Source organism: Huiozyma naganishii, chromosome 4 (genome assembly GCF_000348985.1).
Source record: "Huiozyma naganishii CBS 8797 chromosome 4, complete genome".
NCBI lineage: Eukaryota > Fungi > Ascomycota > Saccharomycetes > Saccharomycetales > Saccharomycetaceae > Huiozyma > Huiozyma naganishii.
The window spans coordinates 197,877-213,973 of record NC_035925.1 but is presented as its reverse complement, the minus strand read 5'-3'; the positions used below and the strand labels follow the sequence as shown (position 1 = coordinate 213,973).

The 16,097-nt window shown below is 44.0% G+C and overlaps 9 protein-coding genes across 9 annotated transcripts; 4 read left to right on the top strand and 5 right to left on the bottom strand.

The window, feature by feature from the left end:
* Positions 1-293: 293 nt before the first annotated feature.
* Positions 294-2,558, top strand: KNAG0D01260 (uncharacterized protein; the record flags this gene model as incomplete). The annotated part of the gene is made up of 1 exon (XM_022607538.1): positions 294-2,558. One exon carries the CDS (start codon positions 294-296, stop codon positions 2,556-2,558), a length of 2,265 nt encoding a protein of 754 aa, XP_022464124.1.
* A 211-nt stretch (positions 2,559-2,769) lies between these two features.
* Positions 2,770-3,411, bottom strand: NNF1 (MIND complex subunit NNF1; the record flags this gene model as incomplete). Its single annotated transcript, XM_022607537.1, has 1 exon — positions 2,770-3,411. The coding sequence occupies one exon, from the start codon at positions 3,409-3,411 to the stop codon at positions 2,770-2,772; it is 642 nt and encodes a 213-aa protein (XP_022464123.1).
* Positions 3,412-3,501: 90 nt separating this feature from the next.
* Positions 3,502-4,527, top strand: PXP2 (Pxp2p; the record flags this gene model as incomplete). The annotated part of the gene is made up of 1 exon (XM_022607536.1): positions 3,502-4,527. One exon carries the CDS (start codon positions 3,502-3,504, stop codon positions 4,525-4,527), a length of 1,026 nt encoding a protein of 341 aa, XP_022464122.1.
* A 98-nt stretch (positions 4,528-4,625) lies between these two features.
* Positions 4,626-6,593, bottom strand: YMR1 (phosphatidylinositol-3-phosphatase YMR1; the record flags this gene model as incomplete). Its single annotated transcript, XM_022607535.1, has 1 exon — positions 4,626-6,593. The coding sequence occupies one exon, from the start codon at positions 6,591-6,593 to the stop codon at positions 4,626-4,628; it is 1,968 nt and encodes a 655-aa protein (XP_022464121.1).
* Positions 6,594-6,931: 338 nt separating this feature from the next.
* Positions 6,932-7,450, bottom strand: KNAG0D01220 (uncharacterized protein; the record flags this gene model as incomplete). The annotated part of the gene is made up of 1 exon (XM_022607534.1): positions 6,932-7,450. One exon carries the CDS (start codon positions 7,448-7,450, stop codon positions 6,932-6,934), a length of 519 nt encoding a protein of 172 aa, XP_022464120.1.
* Positions 7,451-8,873: 1,423 nt separating this feature from the next.
* Positions 8,874-12,218, top strand: CPA2 (carbamoyl-phosphate synthase (glutamine-hydrolyzing) CPA2; the record flags this gene model as incomplete). The annotated part of the gene is made up of 1 exon (XM_022607533.1): positions 8,874-12,218. The coding sequence occupies one exon, from the start codon at positions 8,874-8,876 to the stop codon at positions 12,216-12,218; it is 3,345 nt and encodes a 1,114-aa protein (XP_022464119.1).
* Positions 12,219-12,552: 334 nt separating this feature from the next.
* Positions 12,553-12,789, top strand: KNAG0D01200 (DUF5137 domain-containing protein; the record flags this gene model as incomplete). Its single annotated transcript, XM_022607532.1, has 1 exon — positions 12,553-12,789. The coding sequence occupies one exon, from the start codon at positions 12,553-12,555 to the stop codon at positions 12,787-12,789; it is 237 nt and encodes a 78-aa protein (XP_022464118.1).
* Positions 12,790-12,817: 28 nt separating this feature from the next.
* On the bottom strand, positions 12,818-13,858 carry LIH1 (putative lipase; the record flags this gene model as incomplete). Its single annotated transcript, XM_022607531.1, has 1 exon — positions 12,818-13,858. One exon carries the CDS (start codon positions 13,856-13,858, stop codon positions 12,818-12,820), a length of 1,041 nt encoding a protein of 346 aa, XP_022464117.1.
* A 168-nt stretch (positions 13,859-14,026) lies between these two features.
* Positions 14,027-16,051, bottom strand: ECM27 (Ecm27p; the record flags this gene model as incomplete). The annotated part of the gene is made up of 1 exon (XM_022607529.1): positions 14,027-16,051. One exon carries the CDS (start codon positions 16,049-16,051, stop codon positions 14,027-14,029), a length of 2,025 nt encoding a protein of 674 aa, XP_022464116.1.
* Between the last annotated feature and the right edge of the window lie 46 nt (positions 16,052-16,097).

Sequence of the window (16,097 nt, the reverse complement as noted above, 5' to 3'; positions counted from 1 at the left end):
AAGTTCCAAAACAAAAACGGAAAAACTTTTTTACCGAGAACAGAAAAGTTGCATGAGCTTCTGCTATAATTTTTTGAGGATTTAATGGACCCCCCCATCCAGCGATAAGGTGATTGAAAAGATGGACCTGCAGTTTGTTATAAATACACTGGTAACACAACTAGACACTGTCATAAGGCCCGTACTAACACCACCGAGTAATAGTAGATACAACACACCTTATATTGTGTCCGCTTCTTTTATCTTCGGAGTTTATCGCATATATTCGTCTACCTCATCGATAGCTTTTCGAGATGTCAAAATTTGAGTTGAAAGTTGCTCCAACAAAGGATGAATATTCCACGTACCGGAAGTATTTCCGGACACTTGATACCGAAAGCACTAAAGTGGTCATGGCTGATGCAGCAAAGCATTTCATGGAGCAGTCCTTACTGCCTCCCAAACTATTGGGTGCCGTTTGGAATTTAGTCGACACTGACGGGAAGGGATTTCTAGTCTTCCAGGAGTTTGTCGCTTTTTGTAGGTCACTAGCTTATCTAAAGCAGTCACCCAGAGCTTCCATTACCCCATCTCTATACGCTAAACCTGTAAAGGTTCTCTATCAAGCACAAGTACAGCGCTCAAAGAGTCCATCCACCTCGCGCCGGAGATCAAGCTCTTCCACCCCTGACCTACCTTTGGTGTCTGAGACTGATCACGCAAGATTCTCTCAATTATTTTCAATAGCTACTTCGGGTTCGGGGACTCTATCAGGCGATAAGGCAAGGGAAATTTTTGGCAAGGCCAAACTGCCAAATGAGGTGCTTGGTGACATTTGGTTTCTATGTGACAGAGAGCAGGATGGGTCATTGACTGAACCTGAATTTGTTATGACTATGCATTTAGTGGGGTTGTGTATAGCAAAAAACCCAAAGATGACCCCCGTACCTAAAAGACTATCCCGACAGTTGTGGAAGTCAGCTGGGTTGGAGCTTCCCCATTCCCGAAGCTCAAGTTCTGGGTCTCTATCCAGAAATGCCTCTTGCAGATCGTCATCTTCTTTGTCTAAGGTGAAGAGATCGTCGTCTAGGCAGGAGTATCAAACTGATTCGCCAGTCATTACAAGAACTCTAAGCAGATCATCGTCACCATCATTAAAAGGTGGTAGCCCTGTTTTTGCCTCACTTGATTCAAATGTCCCTGTTTGGAGAGTGACCTTAGATCAGAAGCATCAATTCATTGAATTTTTCAACAAATTGGACAAAGATAATGCTGGACGATTGGGCCCTCATATCTTGGTTCCCTTTTTCATGAAATCAGGATTGACAAGGGACACATTAGCTAACATTTGGGATTTGGCTGATTTGTCAAAAACGGGGACTCTGGATAACCTAGAATTCTGTATTGCAATGTCACTGATTAGTAAAGTCAAGACTGCAAGAATATCACTTCCTTCGAAAATTCCAGAAGAACTGCTTTCTTCGTTACGAGACTTACAGACCCCACCTGTTACCATCCCAAGCGCATCGAACGCTATGAAATCATCTTTTCAAAACTTGCCAGATACCTCTAAAAATGTACCCCATCTGGGACTTGAAGGCCATCCTCAAACAGAAGCCGGACAGAACCTGCCATTGGATTCAAGTGAGATTTCTGAACGAAGGGAAAAGATCAAGTCTTTGAAAACAGGGATTAAAGATGCTTCTTATGAGTTGACTGAGGTGACGCAGCTCAACGAATCTCAGGAAAAAGAAATCAGTGAATTGAAGCAACTGGAAGAATTGCTAATGGAGAAGTTGGAATTCTTAAGTAATTCTATCAGAGAGGCCAATGATAAGAGTGCTAAATTGGAAGATTCAATTCTAAACTCCAAAAAAATAACTGAACGGTTAAAACAGGAAGTAACTACTGCAGAAGGTAACTTCCACGCATGCGAAGCGAGACATTCTGCTGCAGAGGAGGATCTAAGAGAGGTAAATAGAGCAAACGATGCTTTGAAGAAGGAACTCGGAGAGATCGAAATCATGTCTGCGGAACTACGGCCAAAGCTTGAACTAAAACAGAAAGAATATTTGGAGGTGAAGGGTAAAGTTGGAGACAATGAAGAGAAACTTTCTGCGGAAAAGCTCACTGTCGCCAATATTCAAATGGAACTTGAAGGTATGGACGCTAAGTTAAAACTGCTGTCGAGTAAAAAAACTGAGTTGAGCGAATATGAAAAAATGCTTGAAGTGCAACACAAAAAGTTAGAAGAGAAACATCAGCTATTACAGAAGAGGAGTGACGAGCTAGAAAAATTTGAAAAGGAGCTCAAGGATAAAAAAATCCAGGTGGCCTCTACTGTTTCTGAGGAAAAAAATGATCAAGCTGCCCCCCAGAATACAAACGAACTCCAGCATTCAGATAGCGATTCATTTAATGATGCGTCTGACATTATGAAAACATCTGATGAGGCAAACGGGTCCAAAATATCCCCCGATGATGGGTTAAGCCCTGGGTACTACGTCGTAAATACTGACGTGGATGCGGAATCCTTTGAGCATCTTGAAAGTAACCCAGCAAAGGATACTGAGAGCTGATGTTGCAAATTTTCAAAGCGCAGCAGTAATTGTTCTTTAATCATCAAATGCATCCTTATACATCAACACTAAAAACTTAATAATTAATACTTGTATAACGAACTTGCCGTTTCACGGCACATAATCAACTTATGGCGCCCGAGAAAGAAAGAAAGGGAAGCTCTATATCTCCCATTTCACCGTATTGAATAAGGGTGGGTAACCAGCCCATTTATGGGAAGTAGTCTTTCTCTTCGCGAATCATATCATCTAGCGATTGTCGCAGCTCAGGGTTCGGATTTTCCCTTATCCTATCACCAAGAAATCTTTTCATAGTTGTTCTAATCTCTGAAGAATCACGTTCCATTTCTTCTTGTAATTGCTTCATTTCACTTTCCAGTGAATCATTCATTGTTTTTATCCTCTCAAGTTTCTTGTCAATTTGTCTAATAGCTTTCTTCCTTTGACTATATAAATTGCACTCGAGCAACTCTTGTGCTGTCAGTGACCCAATTGATATCTCTGGTTCAATGCTGTCCGTGTCACGGTCTTGAGAACTCTTCTTCTTGTTCAATCGTTCTCTGGCCTCACTTATCAGCTGATCGAGCTCATTCAGCTTAGCTTCCGCGTTGTGTTCTTTCAAAATCTCATTGAACTCCCTTTGCCCCAATTCCTCCCAAAATGTACTCACCTGTTTCTGAGAGTTAAGCAGCCGCGTTCGACCCTGAGCAGTTTTCGAGAACTGTGGGAAACACGAGCTCAGTTTATCGATATTTTGAAACTTGACCAAGGATTGCTTCAATGCCTTATTGAACACCTGGTTCAGTCTGACATACCTTATCTTTGGGACTGGCTTCTTCACACCGGAATCCATCGGCATAGTCACCCCAAACGCGTAGCTTCCTGTCCCACTAGCCTAATCTGAGTCAAACGGTTCCTTCATTATTTCACATGTTATTGACAAATGGACATTGAACAGAAAAAAACCGAACGGCGACTTGAAAATTCGTCAAACTCGATGATCTGCCAACAAAAGAGAACAGTCTTTGCTCGTGTGGTTGCTCTTGTATCTCTCCACTTTACACCCTGTGTCCGCAACCTTTTAACATCGCTAATGAAAAGTATACTGAACTCCCAACGACTGCTTCAACTGTACCAATTTCATCCGAAACTGAAAGATTTATGGTACTTGATAGCCGCTTCTACATTCAGTGCGTGCAACCAGCCGCAAGAGATACCGAAACTCTATCATTATGCAATGCTTTTAAGCAATGGGAATGCCAATAAATACCGTGTCACTGTTGCATACAAGACAACCGAACTGCTCTCTCAGGAACCAACCAAAAGGTCTGAAATGATTGAACAGATATATAGACATCCCAGTGAAGAACAAAGGTCAGTTACTAAAAAATTAAGAGAAGCAATGCTGAAATCTGCACCGCTTGCAGGACTACCGAAGGCAATAAACAGTCTGCAGATTCTTAAAGAGTACACACCGTCCACACTACTGTCAAAGACCTCGCCGATAGACCCATGGGAAGCTGCTATGACCGATGAAATACCTTGTCCGAACACGGAGAGACATATTTGTGAAACAAGAAAGGACCACGTAGACGTTATTCATGATGGACTCAGACACTGGAACTCAATTTACAACAAAGTATCAAGCAGGGTTGTCAACAACTTACACTCTTCATACCCGGACCTATGGTATTTCGTCGTAGCACATGTGTACGGTCCATTGTTCTCATTCGATGACATACTCTCAGTACAAGAAACGAGTCTCATCGTCATTGCATCACTGGTACCGCAGGATGTAAATCCGCAATTGAAGGGCCATTTGCGGGGTGCTCTGAACATCGGTTGCGATTTTGACACTATCGAGGCGGCAAGACAATTGGCTGTGCTTGTAGCCCAATGGTGCGGTATAGAGTGGGAAGACGGTATTGTAAAGTTACTACCCAAGAAACATTCAACGGCTAAGCGTTGAAGGACAAAAAAAAGACCTCTCAGGGTAGGTGAATCTGCATTCCTTTCATTAATATTATCGTATAAGACTATATATGCGTAAACAAACATATGGAAATGTCATCGTTTACTGAAAAAATTGAAGGACGATAAAATATCCTTTGTCGTGTTGACTAAACCGATGGAACTAGCGTTTGCGTCCCCCTTCGCCACCGGCCCATTCATTTCCGAATTTCTTCTTCCATACAGCTGCCACCACCATTTGATTTTGTTAAGTTCTGGTAAAATCAAATCTTCTGGGTCTTGTTGTTTATCGCTAACGGGTTTCTCCTTCTGATACTGTTTGTTTTGAAATGTGTCCTTTCTTGATCTAAAGTAATCCCACACGCTTCTTGTCGCCTGTTCTGCCTGATATTTCTGCCTCTCGCATTCAGAGTTAAAGAGGAACGTACCATACTGACAAGAGTAGACATGGTAGACCAATCGTCTTAGAAATCTTTCATTAAATTCAAACTGAGTAGGGTTCTGTGTGTGCAACTGATAAACACAGTCTAGAAACTGCTGAAAAATAGGTGATGCAAACTTCAATGTTCTATCTTTCGTTGCGAAGGTAAGTGTTTTGTTGTTGGTCTTAAATAGACTAGTGTCAGTAAGGAGGTCTGTACTTGTGGAAAGATTCATATAGGTGTCATCATCGATGTTTTGTTTAGTATCCTTCCCAAAAAAAAGTTCACTTGTTTGGGAGGTTATGTTTTTACTGAAACTGGAAGAGTTATCATGGAAAATTTCGGATGAGCTTAGATGTGCACACCTTTCTGCAAAACGATGACCAAGTGAGACCCAGTCCTTTTCTATCAATACCATAAACCCTTCAAACGTTCTATAATAAGGATCAATGCACAATTGTATCAGGGAGCATATCTGAGCCGTGCGATCCCACCCATCGGAACAATGAACAAGAATGTTAGCATTATTGAAAACGATTGATTTTACCAGTTTGTCAACACTTGACAAGATCAATTCAACAGATCTGAGCCAATGGAACGCCTTTTTGTGAATCAAAGCCTGCGAAAGTTCGCTACTTACGTCGGTGTCTATAAGAAACGAATCTATCAGATTGCTCATCGTGTCAGACATGACATGGATATTATCAATCCCTAAAAAAAGTCTTTTCGTTACCGAGGCTTCAGGAAACTTGTAGTTGTCCATGTTTTCAATACCACCCCCTAACGCAATCTGAGCCAGTGCATTTGCCATGGGTCTTGCATCCACCACCAAGTTACGTACAGGTTTTTTACTTTCTGAGCATTCAAAACTGAGCTGTAGCAGTTTCTCGTCTTGGATGGACCTTTGTTTTGTGATACCAGGTAGGGGTTGAGAGGACCTCAGAATGACACACTTGTTCCTCCTATATGAGTAACATAGGACCGGAATCCTTGCCTTCGATCTGTATTTGCTTGCATGGGTTAACAAAGTATCCGACGCCAGCGTCGGTACTATAAGCTTCTGGGGGTACGTATCTGCCAGCTTATATTCTTGATTTATGTCTGTGATTCTCCAGGGACAGCTGTCTTGACCCAGTTTCAAACCTTGTCTTTCCGCTTCCTTGGAAACGTCATACAACGTCCAGCTATTGAATTGGGTCTCTCTCTCATTCGGTACGTAGATAAATGCGTACAGCTGTCTTATGTCCTCCAACACGGTCAGTCTGAGCAGCGAGTCGAATACATCGGACGCTTCGTGTGTACTGACAAAATCCAAAGAAAATACTGTGTAATCCTTCCCTATAACCTTGATGTTTGTCATTGACCAAAGGTCTACATTTTCGCTGATCCAGTTTAGTGTATCTTTCGCTGGCTGGGATGCCAGAATTGGATCATCCCTTTTGGATGTGAGTGCACTGCTGCGGTTCTTGAACACTGCATTGATCATTGGATAGGGAAACCAAAATTCGTTTGTGTCATCCGTGCTCGTAACCGTGTATGAGAATATCAGGTGGTGTGTTGTGAGGTGTAAAGTCCCTCTTTGCGGAATTCCCTTCTTATGGAGTATGACGTTATCCACCTTGGCCACTTTGATATACTCCATGACCGACAGAAGCCGAGTCGGAGATGTAATTCCTTTAGCTGGATATGAAGTAACTTAATCAGACTTATTTTAGCTTTCTCAAGTCATATCTCTTCATAGTATGGAAGTGTATCCTTAAAGAATAATTATTATATAATTGAAAGATTACAGACGTCATAAAATAAGAGCGTCTTCTCAATCGCCTGAACAACAACAACAGTAGCAAAGAACCAAGGGATAAAGCCTGTTATTTAAGAATGTATAAACGTATATTGCATGTTGGAAGCCACCATATGTCGTTAAAACCCAACTAATTACAATGAGAAAAAGGATCTGGACTTGAGAAAGTGGGAAGCTGGTCAGTCACAGACACATATTGTCTTCAGTTCCAGTATGTATTTGCCCTCCTTATACCGTTGGTCAATGTTCGTGCTCTGCAGGTACTTCCAACCGACCACGTTCTTACACCAGTGACAGCATATATCGCACACCAGGTATGCTCCGGTGATCATCGACCTTGTTTCCACGTTTGCCTCCACAACGTTTATCACATTGTCCATCAAGTACGCGTCTCCGGTCTTCCCCCTGTAGTCCTTTGACATGATTTCCCACGACGTGGAGAGATGTGTCCTACAATTACTGCAACCGTACGTTGTGAACTTATACTTGTTCGTCACGGACCTTTTACGCTTTGAAGATTGAAACAGTCTCACACTTCTTGAGCGTGGGTACGTTATTTGAAGGTCTGTTGCTGGATCGTAAAACCCGGGAAGCAGCAGGTGGTCCAAACTGTCATTATAGTCGTCGCACGTGAAGTCATTTGTGGGTATTACTGTATCTGAGGGATACTCTATATAATAAGACGAGGGCAATCCCATATTCAAAAATTGCTAGCTATTGATACAGCACTATGTGTATTATAGTAGCTTAAGAAGAAACCAGCAACACAAAACACGATCCATTTTCTACAAGACAGGTGGCTTATATACATGAACGAATAGTTGAAACAGGAGACCATGCAGAACCACAAAAAAAAAGAAAAAAAGTAAGGCGCAACCCACTGATAACCAAGTCCTTAGGGTTCACTATTATTTATAAGAGCAAACGACTTACACACCCTGAAGGGCATTTTCGAAAAAAAAGTTACAACCACAACATCACAACATCGTGAGTGATAATAATAGAAGGTTTTCCATTCTCCTTTCTTTCCACGTAAATGGTAACCTTGATGAGTTAAAAAAAAAAAGAAAAGAAGACAAATGTAACCCACATATGTGTACAACTTGCGACTTACTTGGGGAACAACCCCCTCTGCTTTGTCAGATATAACTATTGTACAGTTACACACACTCTTTAATTAATTTTTTATCTCGATTATTTACTTCAGATGGGCCCGTCAGCAGCTCTGCTGTTTTTGAAAACCGCGCAACGGGTCGGCCCCTCCACTCGCTTAATTCTAGAAAAGGTTGAGCGAACCAACGCCAGATACACAGCGTTTTTCAGTTAAGCAGAGGGGGCGGGGGAAGAGCCTGATAGATAACCTTAAAAAAGTAGAGAAAAAAAAGAAAGAAAAGGACTTGGCGGGCCCACAGAGCCACTTCGGGATAATTGTCGTTATCGCCAGTGGAAGCTAAGCAGCACGTACACACCCGGACTAGGCACCCCTTACAGGACTTGCAAATATGCTGCTAATCTCGATCCGCACAATTGCACAGGCTAGACTGCCTATATCATCACATCTGGGAAAGTTGAGAAGCTCTTTCACGTGAAACGAATGCGTTCCTGGGGGGAACAAAGTCCGAGGCCGCGGCCGAAACGTAAAACATACAAAAGAAGACATTGAGACCCTCTCTCTAAGTGGGGAGTAGAACCGACTGTCGTGTGGCTTTGTCTTGCCTACGGATCCCTCTTAAAGGTGTGCATTGCATGTGTGTGTGTGTGTATTACGCCTGCAGTAGATGTACGTGGGTTTCTGGGTGTTTTTGCTGTCACATGACTCTTCCGTTTTAGGAAACGCATCTCGCTGAGATGAGTCAAAGCAGGATTGGGTCATCGCGATTTCCCCTTTGGGACACTGAGTTGGTGAACAAAAATTTTTCACTTTCTCGCTGCCCGCTTTGTTCTCGATGGTGATGATGGCTATACTGATGTCATACCGTGTCGTTATTCAATTGCTGTTTTCACGTTCACATCTTGTTCACTATATATCTGTCACGTCGTATCCTTTGAAGAGAACACAGTCGGGCTTGCTGTTGCTGTTTTTGTTGTTTTTGGAGTATCAGATAGGAAAGAAGGGGAACAATGACATCTATCTATAAGTCGACTACACCAACCACTTCGACTTTCCAGAGTTCTAAGTACAACCCGCAATTGATCGAGGGTGTCGCCACCGTTCTGATCATCGGGTCCGGTGGACTGTCTATTGGCCAAGCTGGTGAGTTCGATTACTCCGGGTCGCAAGCCATCAAGGCATTGAAGGAGGCTAACAAGAAGACTATCTTGATCAATCCAAACATTGCTACCAACCAAACATCCCATTCGTTGGCGGATAAGATATACTACCTGCCAGTAACACCAGAATATATCACCTACATCATTGAAAGGGAAAGACCAGATGGTATCCTGCTCACTTTCGGTGGCCAGACGGGTTTGAACTGTGGTGTCGCTTTGGACAGGTCCGGCGTGCTTGCCAAATACAACGTCAAAGTGCTGGGTACTCCGATCCAAACTTTGATCACTTCAGAGGACAGAGACTTGTTTTCTTCCGCTTTGAAAGAGATCAACATACCAATTGCGGAATCCATTGCTTGTGAAACTATCGACGCTGCGTTGGACGCTGCTGAGACTGTCAAGTATCCTGTAATTGTCAGATCCGCATACGCTCTCGGTGGGCTGGGTTCTGGGTTTGCCAACAACGCTGAAGAGATGAAGCAATTGGCCTCCCAGTCGCTGTCTCTTGCACCACAGATCCTCGTGGAAAAATCTTTGAAGGGATGGAAGGAGATTGAATACGAAGTCGTTAGAGACAGGGTCGATAACTGTATCACCGTCTGTAACATGGAAAATTTCGACCCTCTAGGTGTTCACACGGGGGACTCAATGGTGTTTGCCCCATCTCAAACTTTGTCAGACGAGGAGTACCACATGTTGAGATCAGCCGCCATCAAAATTATCAGACACTTGGGTGTCGTCGGTGAATGTAACGTTCAGTACTCGCTTCAGCCAGACGGACTAGACTACAGAGTCATCGAGGTCAATGCCCGTCTGTCTCGTTCCTCTGCGTTGGCCTCCAAGGCCACGGGATACCCATTGGCGTACACTGCCGCAAAGCTAGCCTTAGGATACACTCTACCAGAACTACCAAACCCAATCACAAAGACCGCCGTGGCAAACTTCGAACCCTCCTTGGATTACATCGTTGCTAAGGTACCCAAATGGGATCTATCCAAGTTCCAGCACGTCAACAGGTCCATCGGGTCTTCTATGAAATCCGTCGGTGAAGTCATGGCTATTGGTAGAAACTACGAGGAGGCATTCCAGAAGGCTTTGAGACAAATCGACCCAACGATCTTGGGGTTCCAAGGCTCTGACGAGTTTGGTGACAACTTGGACGAAGCACTTGCTGAACCTACTGACAGAAGAGTTTTCGCAATCGGCCAAGCATTGATGCATGAAAACTACACGGTCGACAGAGTTCACGAATTGACCAAAGTGGACAGATGGTTCCTGTTCAAATGTATGAACATTGTCAACATGTATAAGGAACTGGAAAAACTAACCGAGTTGAAACAGTTGAGTAAGGACCTACTACAAAGAGCCAAGAAAGTCGGGTTCTCTGATAAGCAGATCGCCGTATCCATTGATTCTGCTAAGATCAACGAATTTGATGTGCGGAAAGTCAGAAAATCCTTCGGTATCGTGCCATTTGTTAAAAGAATCGATACTTTGGCTGCAGAATTTCCAGCGTCTACAAACTACCTGTACACAACGTACAACGCTACTAAGAACGACGTCCAGTTTGATGAACATGGTATGCTGGTCTTGGGTTCCGGTGTCTATCGTATTGGCTCTTCTGTCGAATTCGACTGGTGCGCTGTCAACACAGCCCAAACCTTGAGAAAGGAGGGTAAGAAAACTATCATGATCAATTACAACCCAGAGACCGTTTCTACAGATTTCGATGAAGTGGACAGATTGTATTTCGAAGAACTATCGTACGAGAGAGTCATGGATATCTACGAACTTGAAAACGCGGAAGGTTGTATTATCTCTGTGGGTGGCCAACTACCTCAAAATATTGCGTTGCCTCTACTTGAAAACGGCTGTAACATTTTGGGTACCAGTCCAGTCGATATCGATAGAGCCGAAAACAGACATAAATTCTCCACCATTTTGGATTCCATCGATATCAGTCAACCAGAATGGAGTGAATTGACTTCCGTTCAAGAAGCCAAAAAATTCGCCGCGAAGGTCGATTATCCTGTTTTGATCAGACCATCATATGTGTTGTCTGGTGCTGCTATGAGTGTTGTAACAAACGAAAGTGAGTTGGAAACCAAACTTACTTTAGCCTCCGATGTGTCTCCAGATCACCCAGTTGTCATGTCGAAGTTCATTCTAGGTGCCCAAGAAATTGATGTAGATGCCGTGGCCTATAACGGTAAGGTTCTAGTCCACGCCATCTCTGAACATATTGAAAACGCTGGTGTTCATTCTGGTGATGCCTCACTAGTGTTACCTCCACAACATTTATCTGATGCCGTCAAAAAGAACCTGAAGGATATTGCCGACAGAGTTGCCGAGGCATGGAAGATTACAGGTCCATTCAACATGCAAATAATCAAGGACGGTGACAAGCCATTGAAAGTCATCGAATGTAACATCAGAGCTTCTAGATCGTTTCCATTTGTTTCTAAGGTACTTGGTGTTAATTTCATCGAGATTGCAGTAAAAGCATTCCTTGGTGGTGACCGAGTCCCTGAACCAGTGGATTTGATCATGGGCAAAAAGTACAACTACGTTGCCACAAAGATCCCACAATTCTCTTTCACAAGATTGGCTGGTGCTGACCCATTTTTGGGTGTTGAAATGGCCTCTACCGGTGAAGTTGCTTCTTTCGGTAGGGACGAAGTCGAAAGTTACTGGACTGCTATCCAAAGCACCATGAACTTCGAGGTCCCCCTACCACCATCAGGTATTCTTTTTGGCGGTGATTTGACGAAGGATAAATTAGGCAAAGTAGCCAACATTATTTCCCCACTAGGCTACAAGCTTTATGTCACCAGCGAGGAAGCTAAACGGTACCTAGAAAAACATATAGCCGAGAAGGCCGAAATTCAAATTATTGAATTTCCAAAGAACGATAAGAGAAAGCTTCGTGAACTATTCCAAAAGTATGACATCAAAGCAGTTTTCAACTTAGCTTCTAAAAGGGCCGAAAGCACTCAAGATGAAGATTACATAGCTAGAAGAAATGCTATCGACTTTGCCATCCCTCTGTTCAATGAACCAAACACCTCTTTGAGATTCGCCGAGGCATTGAAGGCCAAAATCCCCGAAAAAGTCAGAATTTTGAACTCAAAGGAGACTATTATTCCACCTGAGGTTCAAACTTGGGAAGACTTCCTTGGTTTCAAAGCTGATTAATCCTTCTATTTTCTTTGTCGACACCTTAATATCAAAAAAGGGAAAAGCGACAAATTCTGTATATTTAATAAATCATCATAGAGTCAAATTAAACCTTGTTATTTCACTCCCTATATAAGTATCCTGTTTGCAGAAACACCACTAAAGTCCTAACTGCATTTGTTAAAGACTTTAGCGAGTTTTAAACCAAACTTTTTTAGCATTCAACTATTTATTTTTTCAAGTATTAAGTAATCTGCGTTCGTAAAACTACAAGAGCCTGGATCTTGCTAACAGACTCTAAGAGCATGAGAACCTGAGAAATACCTGTGTGAGACTGCTAGTCACTGTACTGATGGCAGATGAGAATTATGATCCCTACGAGGAGTACTACGCGAACGAACAAAGTAAAACTGAAAGACTGGCATTAGACGAAGAATTATTAAAGTCTCAACAACAAGACATTTATTTCAGAAGCTTGGTTGAGAAAATACCGGCACTACAACCTATATCTAAAGATACAAATACAAGGGGTGTTGTAAGGGGCCGTGAAGGGGAAACTTTGAATAATAGCAACAAGAGGCAAAGATGAGGCCAACAACCATCAAAGTGATGGAGTTCTAAAAGCCCTTACATCCCATCAGTGTTATGAAGTAGTTTTGATGTTCATAAGTGTGCAACCACTTTCTCGCCAACTTATTCATATTATCCCTTATCGTCATTTCTGCTACCGGGATGTTATATATCCCTCGATACTCCAAGTCATCGATCGTGTGCGGAATTTCTCTTTTGTTGATGAAGATCTCGACACCTGCAGACTCGAAAAAAGGCGGAATCATAGGAATATAATCCTGGGCATGGACCACTCTGAAGAAACCCTTGTTGAACTTCATTACCCCGGACTCCATAATCTGTTCATGAATCTCTCGTGTTTCGAATAGTTCGTCTACCCATTCCTTCATTTCGGAGTTGAAGATTTTTGGAGGTGCGTACATTAGCACCATTGGATGGTAACCTTTCAATCTGAGCTCGATGGCTGCAATACTTGCCATTGCTCCACCTAACGAATGCCCTATGACAACAGTTTTATAATTTGGATACCTTTCAAGTATCTGCTCCATTCTATCCAAGAACTCCCTGCTCAGCGTCTCAGTGAACCTATGGAAACCACGGTGCAATTTACAATTTGCACATTCCCTTATCTCTCCCTTTTCAATCAACTCTTCGTAGTCCTCCTTTGAAACAGGCTCGTAGTCGATTGGCAAGGTGGTGAAGTCGCTGATCCAATCTTGGGTAGTGGTAGAGCTCCGAAACGCCATGATAACGACCTCTCTCACATAGTCAACGATTACGTACCCTGTGCCCAACTCTCCTCTTTGGGCGGCTAACACCATAGATATCTTTGTCCTATCTGCTGTTGGGTTTTCCTCCAAATCATTACAAAACCTAATATGTTTGGGACATCCGTTATCGTATAATGTTTTCCCCGTGCTGAGCTGATCGCGTGTTATGCAACTTGTCAGCGCACAGGCTTTGCTGAAATACACCAATCTATCGTAGATCTCGGGTGTAAAAAAGGGTCTTTTGTCAGCGGCCGGATACGAAAGAACACAGCCGACGAGAATGCAAACCACCCACACTACGCCAAAACACACTACCATCCTTTTCTCCACGTCACTCGCTTCAGCTCGGAGCTTGTACAAGAAGTGGTATACCAGGTCTATTGAAGTTATATAATAACACAAAATTATCACGAGTCAATAATAAAAAAGAAGATGATGGAGAAGAAGAGGATGAAGAATGCAAATGTATATACGAATAAATGGTTCTCATGCAAATATTTCTATCAGAACGTTGGAGAGCGTTGTTAACCCCCAGATTGTACACATCGAGATGCCAAATATCCTCATATACCGAGGAGAAGACCATTTTTCTATTATTTTGTTGCTCTTGAAGAGTATGAGAAGAAGTATCACCTGCACTAGAATGGCGATGCACGACAAAAGGAACTTGTAGTTGATCGCAGTAGCTGGCAAGCCATCCCCATCGCGTAGTTCCACGTAGCGTAGAAACCACCAGTGCAGAGGGTCTCTATGGACAAACACGAGCGATATGATGCCACTAATGCCTATACTGATCATGGAGTTCAACATGACACCCCCCAGACACGACTGTATGGATATGACAAAGAATCTGGTTGCCTGAGACGCAATTTCACCGCTTTCCGCTGGGGTCTTCAGATACAGTCTGCACATTGCGATATTTGTCAATAGATCCCCTATCGAATTCCCCCACGCGAACACGGTCAGCCCGAGGATGGCTTTCGATATATCTGTCAAGCGCTGGTACAACTCCATGAGTTCTACCAGTGCGTTGGCAATAAGCGAGATGAACATGATGGAGTTGACGATGCCGATGAGTAGAAACACGACCGAGACTAAACCCTGAGTGAAGTCGAGTCTCCTTCGTCTTTTATTCTCCGTTTCCACGTCGTCTATGGGCGAGCTTAGTGAGAAAGTGCTGATCTCCTTAGCAATGGTTTGGAAGTATATAAGCAAGCCAGCGAGCCCACCAGACGCCAAGAAGGTGAGCACCCACAGGTACCAGGGAACACTTTCCAAATACAGCAGGCATGCGAGCAGCAATGTGGTCACCAGTGGGCTCAGAATACACTGCGTCCATAGCACGAACATCTCTGAATACCTGACGTGCACGGTACTCGTATCGTGGTCTACTATATCTGCGTGTTTCGGGCACGATAGTTGTAGGATCACGACGAATGGTGTCGTGAGGATCGATAGTATAGCATCGACGGTTGATTTCCTTCTGAAATGGAACAGATGCGGTGCCAGCAATCGCGTGAAGAATATTCTCGGTGTTGTCCTGCCCCGCAGGAACAATGCCGTGTTATCCTTGGGCGCAGTCTCATCATCCACTGCGTCAGGGTCATCGTGGTAGGGAACGAACCCACCTGGGGCCGTGCTCGTTAACCGAGGATCCGTATCGTCCATCATCCTCTCAGACCCAATTGCGGGCTCTGAGCTTGGCCTCACAGCGAATTGGTGCATGTTCATCGCTAGTGGGTCGCCTGTCATCGAGATGAGTTCCTGCTCTGCGTTCTCAGGGGAGACGCTGCTAGATCTTTCTAGCATTACGAGCAAGGACGTAAAGTCCATCGCAGAGATGAGACTGGGTTTGATCGTTAGTGTGTCGATGTCGTTACCTGTAGCCGTATCCTGTTCCTGCGCTCGCAACTTCCCCCACTTTCTAAACTTGACGTAGACGTAGCCCATGTAGACAGCTGTCATTAGGACGCAATCGAGGACTGTGATTTTGTTGCGAACTGTCACGTATGTGAGGTATGCCATTGCGAGTAACACGAATCGGAGGTCTCGTTCGATGTTTGCGACTTGCAGTGCGGAGAACTGCAAGCGTGGGCCGATGGCCATGCTGAGGAAGAGCACGCCCATCACTATGCAGAGTATGATCCCACAAGCGCCGAGCACCTCCCCGAGAGACAGCGACACGGTGGTCAGGTAGTGTGTGGATGTCCACCCCATAAGGTTTGAGAACAGGTCTGGGGCGGAGTTGCACCAGGAGAGCAGGATAGCCATCAGCACACCGGAGGAGACTGCGGACGAAGCGGCAGCGCCTGTACTTGCACCTGTAGCACTGCCCGTGCTTCCTATCTCCACTATCTTAGCGACGTTCGGACATAGGTACTCCGAGGCACAGATCCCGAGGAGCACGAACCCCAGTGACAAGTGGACCAAACTTGTGAGCACAAAAGTGGGTGAGAGTGCGTCCTGTGTGTACAGCAGACTTGGGTGTGTCAATCTGAGCAACAGGTCCATGGCTGTGCGTGCAGTGTGTGTATGTCTATGGGGAACACCAAGGCAC